The following is an 18,972-nucleotide window of genomic DNA, read 5'->3' as shown; positions in this document are numbered from 1 at the left end:
ATGCTAAACAAAAGGTTAATTACTGTAACGATCTAACGAAATCAAAAATAGAGGAAGAATTTAAAGACTTATTCAAGACAGAAATAGGAGAATTTAATCTATGTACAGCTGGTAAACATAGCATAGAAGTTAATTGCAAAAAAAACAATTTGCCAAAGAAATGGTAGGATACCGGTTGCACAAGAGGACATAATTGAAAAGGAAATTCAGAAATTACTCAAGCTGGGAATAATCAGAGATAGTAAAAGCCCCTGGTGTAGTAGGATAGTCATGGTTCCGAAACCCGATAAAACTTGGAGAATGTGCATAGATTATAGGGGATTAAATTCTATAACAGTCAAGGACTCATACATGTCCCCTAGAATTGACGAAATTTTAGATAGTTGTTGTAAAGCTTCATTTTTTAAAATCTTAGACGCCACAAGTGGATTTCAACAACTCCCCATGGAAGAAAAGGACAAAGAAAAAACAGCCTTTTCATTTAGGGGTCGTTTATATGAATACAATAGGATGCCGTTTGGACTTTGCAACGCTCAGGCCACATTTCAGCGAGCGATGGACAATATTTTTAGATGTGAAAACAGAAAATTTATAATACCCTATTTAGATGATATCATTATTTATTCTAAAACCAAGGACGACCACGATAAACACTCACAAATAGCGTTAGGAAAAATTAGAGCCGCTGGGTTATCACTCAATTTAAAAAAATGTAAGTTCTATAAAAATGAAATTAAAATTTTAGGAAACATCATAGGAAACGGATATATAAAAGTTGATCCTGAAAGAATTAGTCAAATAAATACCTACCCAATACCTACCACTATAAAGGAACTAAGAAGCTTCCTAGGTACTGTTAATTACTGTAGAGACTTTATTAAAAACATAGCATCCCTTACAGGACCACTATATGATATATTAAAAGGAGAAAAACTAAGTTCCAATAAAAAGATCCACTTAACCGAAGAACAAACAGATTCATTTAATAAAACGAAATTAGAAATGGGAAAAAGCACAATCAGGACGCAGCCCGATTTTCAGAAGCATTTCATACTTATGACGGATGCTTCGGATTCAGGAATAGGAGCTGTTTTATTGCAAGAGAACGAAAAAGGCGAAGAAAAAATGATCGCGGCATACAGCAAAAGACTTGATAAATGCCAAAAAACTATTCAGTAACTGACAAGGAATTATTGGGCCTAATAAAAGGAATAGGCCACTTTCGCCATTACCTATTAGGGAAAAAATTTATCCTTAGAACTGACCACAAAGCTCTTATCTATCTCATGCAAACAAAAGACCCATCTAGCCGACTTTTAAGATGGTCATTGAAACTTGCCGAATACGATTTCAAAATAGAACACGTAAAGGGAGACGATAATATAGCAGACGGATTCAGTAGATTCTTTCAACAAAAAGAAATAAATAAAGTAAATACACAAGAACTAAGTGTAGAGGACAGAAAGCAAATTCTTATAGAATACCATAATATTTCGGGCCATGGTTCTACAAACACCATGAAATTCATGATTTCCCAAAATTACGCGTGGAAAAACATGCATAGAGATATAGAAAAATTTTGTTCACAATGCGCAATATGTCTTATGTCAAGGGGACCAAGAACTAAAACAAAAAATAAGGTAATCATATCAGAAAGACCCAACGAACTCTGGGAAATTGATTTACTAGGTAAAATGTACGAAAGTACGGGATCGAAATATGTTTTTGTGGCCATTGATCATTACACAAAATGGATAGAGACTAAGATACTAAATAACAAAAGTTCTAAAGAAATTTATCGCGCTGTGGAAGAGCTAATTATAAGAAAACACGGAATACCAGAAAGGATTTTGACGGATAACGGATTGGAATTTAGCAACCAAGAAGTATCTTCGTTACAGAAAAAATATAATATAAATTGGGAATTTGGCTCCCCATACCACCATCAGACAACAGGTGCAGTAGAAAGAGTAAACCAAACTCTTAGAAATGCGCTAAGAAGAATGTCGTTGTTCGGAGAACGAGATTGGAGCCCCTTCTTAAAAAAGGCAACATTAGCTATCAACCTCTCTTTTAATCGAGCCATTGGAACCTCCCCGTATATTATGAAACATGGACATCAGATGCAAACGGAAGTAGATAAGAAACTTGAAATTATTCCTAAAAGATATTCCAAGCAACACTTGCTTGAGAAAAGAAATAAAAACTTCATTAAGTACAAAAAAGATATAATCAAAGGGAAAATTGACATTAAAGAAAAACTTGAAGTTGGTGAACTCGTGATGATCTATAGGAATCTACCTGGGAAAGATAAATTAAGCTCAAAATGGCTCCCTGGATACAAAATATCAGAAATACTATCGGAAGACGCGTACATGGTGAGGCCATTTGACAACAAAGGCGAATTTAGAGTTAATAAAAGCCACATAAAAAGGGATACATCAAAAACTGAGTGAGGGGGTGTCGTAGCCCATCAAAAACTAGCCAATCATCTTTCGACAAATGTTAGTATTTGATTGGCTACTAAAACTATTTAAAAACATTTCCAAAAGAGGGGATGGAAAATTATAATAAACAGTTTGACAGTTTGTTTACTATTCTTAACAAATACTCCATGTCCATGTAATGATGCACTATGCTATTTTTCAAGAATGGTCTTTCTAAAACTTCTTGTTGTTTGTTTGTTTACAAACAAACATGTAAAACTATAAATAAAAAAAAGCCCAAATGGGCATGGTGAGTAAGAAGGTCAAAGCAAACTCAATTAACAATAAAAATAATAGTTTTGAAAACACCTCAAACCTCATCGAGACGTATCTTCGCCTAGGATACGTCAACTCTTTACGTAATTTGTCAGTAAATTCATGTTCTGTATCAAATTCTCGATGACAAGCGAATTTTTCGAAGAAAATTTTGTCTGTATCTGACACTTCCTCTTGTGGTTGACTTTCGTGAATCAACGGTATTTTTATTTTTTTCAATCTCATTTCATAATTCTCATAGTCGATTATGCATCCATTGTTGCTTAAAAATACATTTCCTAGTATTAAATGATGTGCTGGATTATCCATGAGGTAAAATTCACTAATGAAGGGTTCCGCGCATTCCTTGGTCATAAATTTCATATCTGCTGTTTCATTTAAGGTAAATACTTGGCTGTTCCCGAATAATACCTTTATTTACTGATTTTCGCGTTTATCAAGTTTAAGTCTTTCTACTAGATTTGCACTAACAATGTTTCTAGTGGACGCCGTGTCTATTAATGCGGTAATTTCTTCATTGTTGATCAATTTTACTTTTATAAAAATATCTGTTATTGGTTCTGTGGGTTCAATATCATCGTATTATGTCGTTCAGTTTTTCTAAATGTCTTATTTTCGGCACTATGACCAACATAGTTTTGCTTCTCCTTAGGTAATATGCTAGAATTTGACGCGTTAAACTTTACTGGCTTGTTAGTTTCCCCGTTTTCATTCCAGCTTTTTGTAGCGAAATATTTTTTTTGATTTTCTAATTGAAGATTACAGATGTTTAGATTGCTTTGCTCTTGTTCTAGTAAGTTGTTAATTAATTTCTTTTTGTATTTAATAGGTAATTATAAAGGGTATCAAAATCTTCATCCTTCTCCAGGGATTAACCGTGGAGTTTTGTAAACCGTCCTAGGTTATTTAAAAGGGGGTCGTGTAATTCTCTAGCGTACTCAGTTTTGGTGGTTTTTATTAAGGTGGTATAAATCTTCAGGCAAGTTTCTATCTCTTGCAAATATTTTTAATAGTTTTGTAGTTATTTTGGTAGATTCTGTCTAGTTTCTTGGCGATCAAGGAGTAGGAACTCCTTGGATACTTCAATTTAATTAATTCCTCTTTCATGCTTTCGTAGCTCTTCAGAAAATATATCTCGATCCACGTCTGGATCTCGGAATAGATTGTTTAAAATTAGCTGAAGATTTTCTTCTGTCCAAGATTGCTGTTTCATAAGGGATTCAAATTCTTTGAACCAGTGGTAAATATCAACAGTCTCTAGATCATCTACCTGTAATATATCGACAGTATATTTAGTCGTTTTCCCAAGGATTGGGACTAAAATTTTACGTATTTCTTATTCTTTGTAGTTTCGTTCGTGGGATCTTTTTTCTTATTTGATATCAAATTGTCGTAACCTTGGATGAGGTGTCCGAAACGAAGTTGTTGTTCTATGAATGAACAAATAAATGGTTTGTTTTTAATTAAAGGTTTATTATCATAATCTCGCTGTGGAGTCATGTACGTAGGTCGTCTGTCTCTTTGGTTGTTCTTTTCATTTTGTATGCCCTTCTTTGAATATTTTTTATTTATAGAAAATATTTTCTAAAAATTGAAAAGGAAGAAAAATTTAAGAAATAATTGTGGTGGATACCACACCTATTCAATAAATAACATTAATGTATTCAAGATTTATATTTGCTGCTACACTTAAATAACTAGTATGGGCATTGGAAATAAGAACTGATTCTAGTAAAACTCTATCTCCTATATTCCTTGTTAGAATATTAATTTTCGATCAGGAACATGACGACATAGAAATAAATTTTTATTAACTGCCTCAAACAACCCTAAATCCATACAGTATCTTTTGCTACATTGTCAGTTCTAGATGGAACTCTAATAGTTCCTCTTCTTCACAATTGACATATCTTAAGCGGAGATACGTCCTAATATGATTAAGGGTATTTTTAAAAGTATAGTTTTCATTGTTTTTAGATTTTGTATCAGTCTTCCTACTAATTTATCTTAAGGGGGGGTTTCGCTATTTATAGTTTTACATGTTTGTTTGTAAACAAACATACAACAAAAAGTTCTAAAAAGACTATCCTAAAACGCAGTAAAGATCAAAATACATAAAAATGGAGTATTTGTTAAGCGTAGTAAACAAATAATGTAAAGACCTTTGTTTTGTTGAATCAAGTCATCACAACAATACAGTTCACTCTCCGCCCTTGCACCTCTTTCCCCGACTTGCAGTCTTTTTAAAATTTCTTTTTAATTTATATTCTTAATTTTAGCTATATATTAAAATATTGTCATTTAACACACTCGTTAACCTTTAAACAATCTATAATTGCTGTTACAAAGGATTAAAAACACAACAAAAAAGATAATTAAGAATGATATTGACTGCTGGGTAAAAAACTATTTTTTTGCCTTACGTTCTCGTTTTATACATCTATAAACAAATCTTTCCTTTTCTTTTTCCGAAGATATTCTAACTTTGCTACGACATAATCACAAGAACCACAACGTCTAATAAGGGCAATAATTTTAGTTTTTTTCATATAGTCTTTACATAGGCCAAGTCTATAAAACGAAGGATGTATCTGTGACACGGGCAGCCTCCCTGACTGCTCGGTGTGTCTTAAAATGAGTTTTTACGAAACTGTTTATTAGTTTGTTTTTTTTCTTGCAAGTAAGAGAAAGGGAGAAACCTTACATAGGGACCAGAGGGATTCGGGTGTGATCCTCATCCAACTGGTACTGTGAGATTCTTACTCACTAAAACTCCCTCCATACAACTTGCCGGAGCAGCAAGCTCCGCCGTATCCATTGGACTTTGGCTCCGGGAGAACACTTTCCATTTATACCTCAAATCGCGTCCAGAGTGACCTCACAGCGGATATACTTAAAAAGCATGGTTATCTATAATCCGAGGAGAGACATCATTGTACTGACTCAAAGGTCCCTTTAATCATATGTATTGCACACACACAACTCCTTATACGACCACATCACCAGCCCGGTGTTTTTATTGGGCTGCGCTGACCACCAGTCTCCCACTAGTTTCGGCCACCGTGTTACAGATTCTTTAGGATAGGGTCCACGAGACCTTTTATTGCCCTACTTCGTCTAATCTCTTAGTAGCTCAAGTATCCCAATCTAGAGTGCACCAGCCATGGACTCCGACCAGGCCTTTACCATTAGATACATTTATGTATCATACAGCCATCACAAGGGTGATACTGTTTATGGCCTTGAGGTGCGTTTCTACACTAGATGCTAATCCCCTTGTGGCTGGGTACACACAAGTTCTACTGAATCAACTTAATGATTATCGTAAACATTTTCATCATCTGAGTTGTTCCAACTGCATCATAGAAAAAAGAAACAATTTTGGTGTCCCTGGGAATCGAACCCAGCCATTGCTCAATAGAAGCATCGTCTTCTACCACTGGGCTAAAAACACCCTTTATTGGTTTGTTGCTCTCTCATAACAAGGCAAATGGCAGAAATTCGGTCTTTTTTGTTTAAATTTTAATTAATGTCAAAGTTGTCAAGAATAGAAGGGAAAAGTATTATCTTAAGTAACTTTTCATATTATGGCATTATAGATAAAAACATACACTTTCTAAGTCGTTTGCTTGGCAACGATGACGTATTTAGTTTACGTCATTGACACGGCTCTTATTGAGATTTGACGGCCGAGTGGTTTTAGTTTAGATGTTTGTACTGATTTCTAGAGCCCCAAGAAGGTTGTCGTGTGACAGTATCAAACTATGAAATTTTATTTTCTGTTGTTTTATGAGTCTTTTTTTAAAAAAAATGTAAATTTTTGCTTTTCTCTGTTTTACGGTCCCAAAAATGCGACCAAAAAACAGAGAACATATTTTCCCGACCAAATGTGATATTGTTATGTCCTTTCATAACATAATTTTATTTTATTTATTTTATTTTCCCTCCAAGTTTTTAAAAAAAAATTATAAATAAAATTTTAAGAAAAGGAGGGCATGATGAATTTAGGAAACAACCGTAATCAAAATAATAAATATAATAGTAATAAAAACATTAAAAATATTAAACATAACAAAAGCCTCATAGAGGCATATCTGAAAAATGGCCATGTCCCCATAGGACATCTCAATTTGAATTCAAATTGAGAAGAATAAAAACATTTATAAGGAGAAGAAATCTGATAATGAGGATGACTTTTTACAAGTAAAGATTAGAATTCCAGAAACAGAAACGGAATTTAACAAGAAAATAAGAATAATTAGAAACATAGATAACTGGAACATTACAACCTGGTTCATAGAATTTGAATCAATAGCGATCCAGAATGCTGGACAAATGAACAACAAGTTTTAATTTTAACGAATTTAATCCCAGATTCACGATTAGATAATGAGATTTTTGCAAAAGATTGCGTAACCATTAGAAGGAATATAATTAAGATCAAATATGGAGCTAGTAACTGTGACATTTTGAGCGAGGCATTTCGAATTTTGCAAATCAGCTACCGAACGATAACCGAGTATTACGACGCTATTTATGAGAGAATTGTCATATACAGCGCTTACTACGAAATAAGCAAGACGGAATTTAATAGACATATGAGTGAATGTTTTTTCAGCGGACTAGGAAGAAATAGTAACTTCGAGATAGTAAAGGCAAGAATACAAGATAATTTACAGGAAGCTTTAGAATATTTAAAAAACCTTGACAAAGTAATAAACAAAGAAATTGAACGTTACGAAAATAAGATTACAAATAATATTGTTGATAATGATGAACCCAAAAAACATTTTGATGCTACCAATACAAGAAATAACTACAACACTCGAAAATGGTGTTCCATTCATAAGAATAACTCACACCAGACCAAAGAATGCTTTTATAATCAACATCCAAATAGTCGACCAGCCAATAAAGGATCAAGAAATCTTGAAGAGACGAAAATAATTACCGAACCTATGACAAAGATAAGTACCATAATACTTTCTGGTAAAATCAACGGAAAAGATGCTAAGTTAATCTTAGATTCTGGTGCTACAAAAAACTTTATTGGAAGCAAGCTAGCCACCGGCCTAGGACTAGATATTAAAGAAGATGCGACCGTAGACGTAAAGTTTGCAAATAATCAGACAGAAACCAGTTGTAACTCAACATTGGTAAAATTGGAAGTAAACGACTTAATGGAGTGTCGATTAGTGAAATTACAGGTGTTACAGGAAGGACCTGATGAGGTGATATTAGGAACGGAATTTTTGCATGGGAATGGATTTATCTTAAACTATAAATTAGGCCTAGTTGAGTATAAAAATAGGAACATATCATTTCACGATAAGAGCAAGGAATGTGAACTAGATAATCTATTGTTCGAGAAACTCAACTTGGCAACAGAGAAAGAACTAAAGTTAAATAAAACAATGGATCTCTATAAGCTTAATAACGATAAATTTAAATGCATTAAAACAAACACTTTACAAAAAATAGTTTATGACAAAAGCCTCAAGTATTATGAAGCTCATCCTTATAAAGTTCCATTGGCATACGTAGGAAGATTAAAGGAAGAATTGGCACGATTGGAAAGTGAAGAAATTATAGAAAGATGTAATTCTAAGTTTGCCAGCCCGGCATTTGTAATAGAAAAGAAAAACAAGGATTTAAGATTGGTGATAGATTACAGACATGTGAATAAATATATACTTGATGAAATATATCAAATTCCGAATATTCATGACAATCTATTATTACTATCTGGGAACCTATACTTTTCACAATTAGACCTCACTAACGGATTTAATCAAGCCCCAATAGATGTAGAGAGCAGAGTAATAACAGGGTTTTACATACTAGGAAAGCACTATCAATATAAAAGAATTCCTTTTGGAATAAAATCGGGTCCGAAGCTATTTCAAAGAATCATATCAGAATTATTAGAAGAAATTGATAATGTTTTCGTGTATATCGACGATATCGTCATATACGGGAAGAGTAAAGATGCGCATGACGAAACTTTACTACAAGTTCTGAAAACACTATATAACCATAACTTACGAATCAACTTTGATAAATCAAAGTTTTGCAAGACAGAAATAGAAATACTAGGATGTATCGTAAACAATCGCGGAATACGCGCAAACTTGAAGAATTTAGATGAGAAAATACTACTAAAAGAACCAAAAACAAAGAAAGAACTACAGAGGCTTCTAGGAATCATAAATTGGTTTAGAACCTTTGTACCAAACTTAAGTACAAAAATCAATCAAGTAACGAACTTATTGAAGAAAACCGACACCCAGAAAATAAAATGGAGCTCGTCGCATACAATGGAAATCAATAATATTGTAGAAATTATCAAAAAGAATATTAACCTAGTTAGCCCAGATTTTAATAAGAAGTTTATATTACAATGCGATGCATCCGATACAGGAATGGGCTCCGTATTAATTCAAGCCCACGGACTCATAGGGTGTTATTCAAAGAAATTTCTAAGTTCGGAAGTGAATTATTCGATAGTAGAGAAGGAATTATTCGCGATAGTTAAGTCAATGGATCATTTTAGAAGAATAATACAAGGTAATTACGTTAGAATTGAGACAGACAGTAAAAACTGTACATTTGAGAATAAGAAAATTTCGAATAGATTAGAAAGATGGAAAGTTTTATTGAACGAATTTAATTTTGAAATATTTAGTATAGATGGGATGAAAAATAACATTGCAGACCACCTATCGCGGTGTTATATTATATCGCAAGGTAAAGCAGATAAACAGAAATACGACGAAAAGGTACGGAGCTATTGCACATATGCAAATAATAGCATGGGAGTAAAAGATTTATTAAAAGACAATAAGCAGAGAATAATTATCAGTGAAAATAAAGCAAAAGAGTTTATAAAGTTTATACACGAAATTTCTGAACATTGCGGCGAAGTAATTATGTATCTTAATATTAAGAAACACTACTGGGTACATAACATCAAAAGAAATATAACTGAAGTATGTCATGAATGCAGAAAATGTTTAATCAACAAAGAGAGGAATAAAAAAAAATACAGCAACGTGAAAATATACAGCGAGATAATATTTGAGACAATCAGTACCGACATTTATGGACCTTTTAGTTTGGAGGAGTTTGAAGGTACATACTACTCGACCAAAGGGTTCATACTAACAATTACAGATGTATTTTCCAGATATACAAAGATATTTTTTAATGAAAAAATACGAAGTCAAGAAGTTATAGAATGCTTAGAAGTATGGCAAGAACATTTTACTAAACCAAAAAAGGTAGTTTCAGATAACGGAACTCAGTATACAAGCCATTTAGTAAAAAATTATTTGCAGAAACAAGGAATAAAACAACAACTGATACCGGCGTATCATCCACAAAGTAACGGAGTGTCAGAAAGAATTAACAGGACAATTTCCGAAATGTTGAGGATGAATAAAAAAAAGAATATGAAGAGTATAGTTAAAAGCATTGAACATAGAATTAATAATAACGTCAATACGACGATAGGCTGCTCTCCAAGGGAAGTCGTATTTAAAAGAAGTTTTTATGATCTAGAATCAAAGGAAATGGAATACAGTCAGCCAAGCAGAACAGAGGTTCATGACACTGATATCGTAACATGTGGACAAGAAGTCTACAGGAAAAATCCTTCTACTAATAAATTAGAACCAAAGTATTGCGGACCCTATAAAGTCTCAGAAGTAGGTATAAATGGAAGATGGGTAAAACTAATTGGATATAACGACTGGATACATCTAAGTCAGCTGAAGTTCTAGAGGAGGCAGGATGTTATGTCCTTTCATAACATAATTTTATTTTATTTATTTTATTTTCACTCCAAGTTTTTAAAAAAAAATTATAAATAAAATTTTAAGAAAAGGAGGGCATGATGAATTTAGGAAACAACCGTAATCAAAATAATAAATATAATAGTAATAAAAACATTAAAAATATTAAACATAACAAAAGCCTCATAGAGGCATATCTGAAAAATGGCCATGTCCCCATAGGACATCTCAGATATAATATCATATTTGAATTTATAATATTGTCATGTCCTCAAAACCATGACATCTGTGTATTACTGTGTTAAAACTTTAATCAGTAAAACACTGCTCCGAACGAATAGTCAAGGGCGGTGATCTCTAACTATCGGACATGAAACGTTATGTTTCATAAATAAATATAAATAGTCCGAAAAAGTTAGAAAACACCGAGCATGAAGAATAACAATAAAACAGATTAAACATAAATAAATATAAATACAATACAAATATTTTAGAAATGTATTTAAAAAACGGAGATATTACTTCGGTTTATGTCAAATATGTGCTGTGAAAAAACATTGGCTATTAAATCTGTATCGCACAAAAGAAATTTGATTGAAGACTATTTTCAAAAAGATTCCGAATTTAAATGTCGTAGAAGCGTAAAATAATGGCCATGACAGCCCTTGACTTCTTTATCTACATGTTTCTAAATAATGTCGCATATAATATTTATTTTTTTGAAATGGCTGCCGCCTTCACGTTGATTTGTTCATATTTATTAATTTTTTTAAAATATATAAATACCTTAGCTGTAAATAAACTTACGAGCATAAGCAGTATAACTACGTGAAAGGCAATAAAATGTTGCTATAGACGGAAAAATAAAATTATTTACTTGTCCATTGGAATATAATTTCTTTTGCCAAGCTTTGGTATGCCTCGAACATTATTTTCCGATTTATGAGCCCAATATTCTTCAACGACGATTGCTGGCTGTTTCTTCGATGATATAAGCTTCTCGTTTTCAACATAGTCAAATGTTAACTTAAATATTGATCCATCTTCAGAACAAGGCGACTTCATAAAAATATCCTTTTCTGTATCGTATCCAAAGCATTTCTCGTTGTTTCTGATCGTATACTTTTCGTAATCAAAAAACACAATATTAAATACTTGATTTGTTCCTCCATGTTTCTTATATAAAATTAGTTTTGTTCCATTTCCCGCAACATCAAACACCTTTTTATATTTTGGTACCTCAATAAAAATTTTACCATTATCTTCATGTCTTATTACTGCCTTTATTATGCTATTCTTATCCGTGCATCCATAAATTTTTACACCATCTTGACTACACAAACTCAATTTTGACTTAGTGTTTGTAAAGAGCACCTTAGATGATTCACTGCGGTTTAAATATAGTTGTATTAACAATAAATGCATATCTTGGTTTCTTGGAAAAAGCTTTTATTTTATTATATACAGACTAACAAATTAAAATTGAAACTTTATAATCAAAAATGTCAGCTTTCATACGCTCAATTCTAATTGGCGCCAAGAATTAAGTCATATGTTGTATAAATAGTTTTGTTGAGAGATTAAATAATGACAATAAACATATTATTTATGGCCTATAGATCTACAATTGCATATCTAATCTGTAGAGGGGACGTAGAACATAAATTAAAAATCATATCTTTGTAAACGAACTGTGAGAGAGATCTTCATTACTATAAAACGTACCACTTATAGGATAGCATATACTTTGTTCTTTATTTTGGGGCCAGAGAGTTTTATTTACGTAAAATATGATATCTAAAATATAAAAAAATAATCTACATTTTTTTCATCATTTATTCTTATTTAAAAAGATCTTAATTTCAGTTGTGCTTTGTTTATTCATAAAGAATCATTTTGCTTTTCAATGATTTTAATTTATCAACTTTTTATTGCTGAGAATTTATGGCATTTGTAAGGTTACATGTTTATATAAAGTTTGATGCACTGTATCAATATGTTCTTCATAAGGGCATTCATAATAGAATAATTCCAGATTTTTATTGTATGATTGTATCTCTAAATACTTTCTTCAGATATTCCGTGCAGCTGTCCGAAGTAGACTCCTAATATTCCACAATAAATTCATTAATATTTGTTTATCATTGTACAATGTATGCTGCACATTTTGAAAACGGGATTAAATGTTGAGTTTTATAATATGTAGCTCAGGTTTTTTTAAATTTCCATTTTGGGAGAGAGAATTTAAAATGAGATTGCGAGTTTTTAAAACACTTTTTAAGTAACATTTAATGATTAAAGTAGAGATAAAATACAATTAAATCATAATTGGATGATTTTTGACATCTAAAGCCCTACTTTTGCATTTATATTCAAATCTTCATTGGTTTAGTGTTATTGCAATTTTTTGTGGAGAGGTTTAATTAATCCTAAAAACGATTCTAACGGTATTTAGAAACTAATTTTTGATTGAAAAATAAAAAAAATTTATTGTAATATAGTTGCACAATTATATTTTTAAATCTATATTTAAAATCATTTTAACATCAAAATTCATAAGTGTATTTTTTAGGGGCTTAAAACCACAAAAAAGAGGTAAAAATTGAATGAACTTCTTATATATATATATGATGATATTGGTGCAGTAATCGCCCATTCTCAATCGAAAAAATATTACAGAAAATATCTATTCAAGTTTGTCGTATTTGATTTTTTCTTTTTTTGAAGCTAACAGTTATAAAATCTAAAGTAGCTGGAATTTAAACTCAAGCATTACCTTCCTAAAGGGCTCACCAAACTGCATAAAAAATAAGTTTCCAACGTGTTTGATGTCTCTAAATTAATATGATCAAAAGATTTATTATCCATTATGTTACTTGTATGTAATTTTCCGCGACCAAGGATGAAAGAAATTAATCTTATTTTTTTTCGATACCGTCTATAAACTTGTACCCAATCTAAACGCAACATCAGCTTTGCCTTTTACGTGCGTCGAAAAATACCTGATATATAAAATAGTGGACTGGTGGTTGTTAAATTTTTTTCATTGTAGACAATATGAAGTATGCTATAATGTCAAACAGTATAACGCTACATAAGATCATACAAGTTATATTATGGGATACATCATGAATTGAAATCGTCAAGCAAAATGTATGAAAATTTGTTATTATACTATTTTTGCATTTACCATTTTGTTTATGAAAATATCGGAAACCGATATTTTATCCATGATTTGAAGCATTGGGCTAGCTTCGAACTTACCATTAGGCTTTTGTTAATAAGAAAAAATATATGAAAATATAAAATTTCTTTTATTTGATTCCACAAGAATTTGTTTTGCGATATCGGGCAAAGTTTTTGTCTTTTTGTAGGTTAGACACATACCAGAACATACATACCTATTTTTAATCGTCAACGTTGATTTTTACAAATTCGAAGTCTTCTAAACTACCAAAAGTCAAGTTGTTTTTCGATGCTCTAAATTTTTTTAACATATCGTTTATGTTTTTATGTATTCTTTCTTTTCCACTTTAACCCTTAGAATTACTATGTATACGCAAAAATGTTTTTTATCGACGCTGCTCAATTTTACTTATATTTAAAAATCGATATATAGTATTTCTTACATTAAACATAATTTGTTTACGTTTTTATTTACTTTCTTTGAGTAGTAAATCTTGACCGATTTTTATACTACAGACGACAATTTCGCTGTAGATTATAATCTATTAAAATATTATATGCCCTCATAGACCGAACATTTTGAGATCCGCACTTTATTGTATGTTTTTCTAGCGTGAAAAGATTTTATAATAGTTGTATCTTAAATGTATAGATTTTTGTTGTTGATTCTACGAGCTAAAATATTTATAAAGTCCTATAAAATAATACTATTATATTTTTATGCATGGATTAATTATTTGATATTATCCTAAGGCCATTATTTTTTTAGTAAAAATGTTTGTCGTTACAATTTTGCTTCTCGTAATAACATATATATTTCATTTTCGCTTAAGTTGTTCTACTCTTAATAGATTAAAAACAGCAGTAATGCTAATGTTTAAAGCTCTATTGGTATTTGGGCTTTTCTTCAATTTTTATTCTTAACTCGGGCTGTTTCCCAGATAGTGGACTTACGCTCTAAGCAGTTTTTCCCAGCGTCTTCCATGCCAAACTTTATCGTCTACCCTAGTATTGGACTCTTAATCAATATTTCGCACAATAGATTAGATGTTAGTTTAGAACCGGTTAGTACTTATATCTTTCTGGTGTACATTCTGTGATATAATGATACCTCTAAAAATCATTCTCATTACATATACTACTATTCTTACCTCAGGTGTTTCAATTAGACCTAATTTTTTTACAGGGTGCCCATCACTTTTATAATATAATTCTCGACTATCATAAAAAGAACATTATAATTGATAAATCCGCATAGCATTTGTTGTATTATTTAAAAATTTATATATTTACCTCTTAATTTTATAAATAATGATCTTAAAAATAAAAGCATTTATTATATTTGCTTCGTTATAAACACATGAATTAAAGAAGGAAATTGTTAATTTATATATCTATAAAATTATTGTATTCACACATAGTATAGCTGATCATCCTACATGATCTCCTGTAATGTTATTCACGTTTCTTTTTATTCTTTTAAACCCCATTTTATACACATAAATAGTAAAACGTATACCTACTATTGTGTGTATTTCCATAAACAAATTTTCAGAATCGATCACATGCTAGTATAATGATTTATAGTCTATTATTTATCACAGTACAGACTTCCCACTCTTTTTTCCAAAACATATTTCTATTCTGTAGGAAATAATGAGTTTATGAGGACCTATCATGATTGTTCACTTCAAACAACCAGGTGGAAGATACATTGATGTTTGGCGTGTTTACCGGGGAGCTTGCCTGTGGCAAGGAAGCATTTAATGATGCTACGGGTTGGAGTGCCGTGAAAACCGGAGTTTATTTAGTTTGAAGAAAAAGATTATTTATTGTTACAAAAAGAGTTTGGCTTATCTGAATTATAGAAGGAATAGTGTTTGTTAGTGCTCGAGTGATGTACCATAATGTTGATTGATTTTCTTTATTTATAGTTAGAGTAACCAATAGAAGCAAATGTGATATAACTAATCAATAATAGCTGCCCATCATTGATCGTTCCGGTGAAAAATCAACGTTTTAGTTTCCATTGGTTAATTAAGAACATGTGGTATAATCCATTATACCACAAAATTTATCTCATTCTTCATAAAGTTAAATAAAATTCTATGAGTTGTTATTTTGTTGTATTCTAAAACGTTGTTTGGGGGTTATACATATTTCTTGATGTGATTTCTCTTACAAAACTCTATTTAATTTCTTTCCTCATTTATAGTATCTAAGTAAGATTCGGTCTTCAATTTTGTTTTAGAGGCATAGTTCGTCTTATGGAGCTAATATTACTCCGTAATAATTTGTAGATTGATAAAAGCTTGTTTTACTTTTAATGCTGACGAGATCTTCCAAATTTTTATAATTGATTTTTGACATTTCATTTTTTAATCGTTTATTTTTTGTTAAAATTTTATTAATTACCATATTTATAAACAAACCTGAATTGTACTAGTCATTTAGTTAAATAAAATAAATGTCAGAAATTTCTTATTTAAGTAAAAATTTAAATATTGTAAAAATTGTGATGTTTTTCTAATTTATCACCAAATTTATATCCACGTTATTGTTGACTAATAGTTTTATTAAATTTAAAAAAAAGTATAGAAAGGGGGAACAAGATTAAACAATTACAAAGGCCCTTAACATAATTGTTGGAAATCGTTTCAAGTTCATATAATATAATTGAGAAGGAAATATATTCTGCAGACTAGTATGCACAAAGTATAAATAATAAATCGAATCGCCATTTATCATAAACAAATTCCAATTAGATTATTTGATTGTTTTTGTTATAATTTTGAACAACGAATAAAAAACTATAAAAATATAACTATATTCGACACTCATACGATTGAATTTTTTTTTGATTATAGTAATGAAGTTTTTAGTGACATATGCTCCATAAAACGTATGATAGCATTATTTAATACATGACTGTTAGGAACCCGCTTTGAAATTTTGAATGAACCCCTATAAAAAAATGACAAAATTGGTAAGAACAAAAGTTGTCGAAAAAGAGTGTTTTTTTGAATAGCAGATAATAAAGTTCATTTAAAAAATTGAATAATGCATAACCAGCGTGCGCCTTGCTTGTCCTGTGTCTAGTAGAAATGTATCTTTTCTCCTTGAGGGGAAACAATATGTATAACTAGTCCTACTGTGATCATTAGTAATGGTATCATATGATTCCGCATTAGATAAATCACTGAAATGGCGCACAGGACTGTGAATCGCGTCATCAATTTTGTAAACCTTAACTATCATGGGACACAATACCATGCAAATTGTGTGGATTTGGGGGTTTTTAGAGAAAAATATAGGACCTAGACATGGAACAAACCAGGAAGAACACTATGAGCTCCTTTTACTCATCCTTTTGTTATACAAATACCAGAAATTTGGTCTATAAACCATTATTTTTTACTATCTAAAATAAATTGTAAGTCTTTTTTAATTTTTTTTATTTTTTTCTTTTTTAAATTATTCTTACATCCCGATGATAATATACAAATAAATATTTGCATAAACTAATACTATATGATAATTAAAACCTATTTTTTAATACTAGAAATATATATTTTGGAGAACATATATATACATCTTAGTTTTATATTAGACAACGTCATATAAAAATTTTAAAAAAGCTATTACCTTGCTAATATTACATGTATTTTTTTACTTTTAATAAGATGAATGTGATCTGCTCTCCTTTGACAATAAGTCATTATAAATAAATTTTATAAGTCTGATTTATCTTTATTATCGATTTTTATCAAGATGTGCTTCATATGTTAATTTAGAAAATGTATTACATTATTATTACGAAATAAAAGAAGAAGTACTAAACCCTTCCATTAATTGAACATAAAATTTATCAATAACTTTGAAAAGACCAAAGAGAGCTAGATCAGAGTTATAGGAGAAAATACCGATTAAAGAGCAAAATATAGATGTATTTAAAAACTAGTGACACTGAAAGCCGAAAAGTTATCAAATATTTGTTGTTTGTAAATAAAAAACTAGTTTTTGCAATTTTAGTTCTTAAATAGAATCCTTTTATTATTTTATCTATAAGTAAACTGAAAATGTTCATGTCCCAAAGAAAACTATATACTGCAAGATTGCACTCGGTATAAGCATATTATTTTCATTTCTTTATCGTTTTTTCAAAGATCAACATAATCTCATAAGTTTCAAATAATGTTGATTTCATAAACAATGACAAATTGTTATCGTTCTTGGCACAACCCAGAGGAGGTACTTCTGAGTAAATTGAATGCGATGTAACAATAAATTCTATCGTCGGGCCATTTTGTCAGGATATTATTGACACTAGCGCTGCTGCTCTTCTTCCTTATCAAATCACAATGATAATAGTTTTTATGTGGTATTCGTTGTAGTAATATAAACAAGGTCGTTCTTTTTTTCATAATTTTTTTTATTCTGTTGTATGTAATGGTTAATTCTATGAAAAAACACTTTTTGTAATCGGTTTTATTTACCATCTAACACCAAAATGATTGAGAGTAGAAATAAAAAATAACAGGTTCTGTTTTACAAGGCCCAAAAAAATTTTAATTATTTTTTAAAAAAGTCCCCAAATGCCAAAAGTAAATTTTTATGATTTCATTGTTGGTGGTTTCGTTTTTGGCTCGCATAAAGGCTACATGATAAGGACTAGAGTTTTTTATTTCGCTGGACCTCATTGTTTTTTCACAAATCCGAAGTAGAGAGAAACCAGAATAGAGACCAGAGGGATTTAAAAGCGATTCTTATTTAATTTGTAATGTGAGATTCTTAATTTCTAGCCCTCATCATATAACTTGTCGCTGCGGCAAGCTTCGCGTTTCCATTGGACTTTGTCTTCAGAAGAACATTTTACATTCATATATCAAATCGCGTCCAGAGGACCTCACATCGGATGTCATAACGAGAATGGTTTTCTAAAACTTAAAGAAAGACATCATAGTACTAACTTAAAGGTTCTCAAATCATTTTTATCCCACACATGAGTTAGACGTCACATACAAGACCGGCATTTTATTAAACTGCTTCGACAATAAATCTCCCACTTATTTCGGCAACCGTATTACAATCTCTCGTAGGTTAGGGACCGCGAAACTTTTTTGCCTACTTCGTCTAAGTTCGTAGTTAGTTTTAGGATCTAAATCTAGAGTGCTTCAGTTAAGCTTACTCATTAAATACTTTTATGCAAAACTAAGTCATCACGTGGATTA

At 31.0% G+C, this 18,972-nt stretch overlaps 2 protein-coding genes across 2 annotated transcripts; one reads left to right on the top strand and one right to left on the bottom strand.

Moving 5' to 3' along the window:
* Positions 1–6,760: 6,760 nt before the first annotated feature.
* Positions 6,761–10,543, top strand: VNE69_03259 (DDI1-like protein; the record flags this gene model as incomplete). The annotated part of the gene is made up of 2 exons (XM_065473121.1): positions 6,761–6,779; positions 7,086–10,543. The coding sequence occupies 2 exons, from the start codon at positions 6,761–6,763 to the stop codon at positions 10,541–10,543; spliced, it is 3,477 nt and encodes a 1,158-aa protein (XP_065329193.1).
* An 885-nt stretch (positions 10,544–11,428) lies between these two features.
* On the bottom strand, positions 11,429–11,980 carry VNE69_03258 (ricin B lectin (RBL4b); the record flags this gene model as incomplete). The annotated part of the gene is made up of 1 exon (XM_065473120.1): positions 11,429–11,980. One exon carries the CDS (start codon positions 11,978–11,980, stop codon positions 11,429–11,431), a length of 552 nt encoding a protein of 183 aa, XP_065329192.1.
* Positions 11,981–18,972: the final 6,992 nt, after the last annotated feature.

Source organism: Vairimorpha necatrix, chromosome 3 (assembly GCF_036630325.1).
Source record: "Vairimorpha necatrix chromosome 3, complete sequence".
Taxonomy (NCBI): Eukaryota; Fungi; Microsporidia; family Nosematidae; genus Vairimorpha; species Vairimorpha necatrix.
The sequence above is the reverse complement of the archived record's forward strand: the minus strand, read 5'-3'. Positions and strand labels throughout refer to the sequence as shown.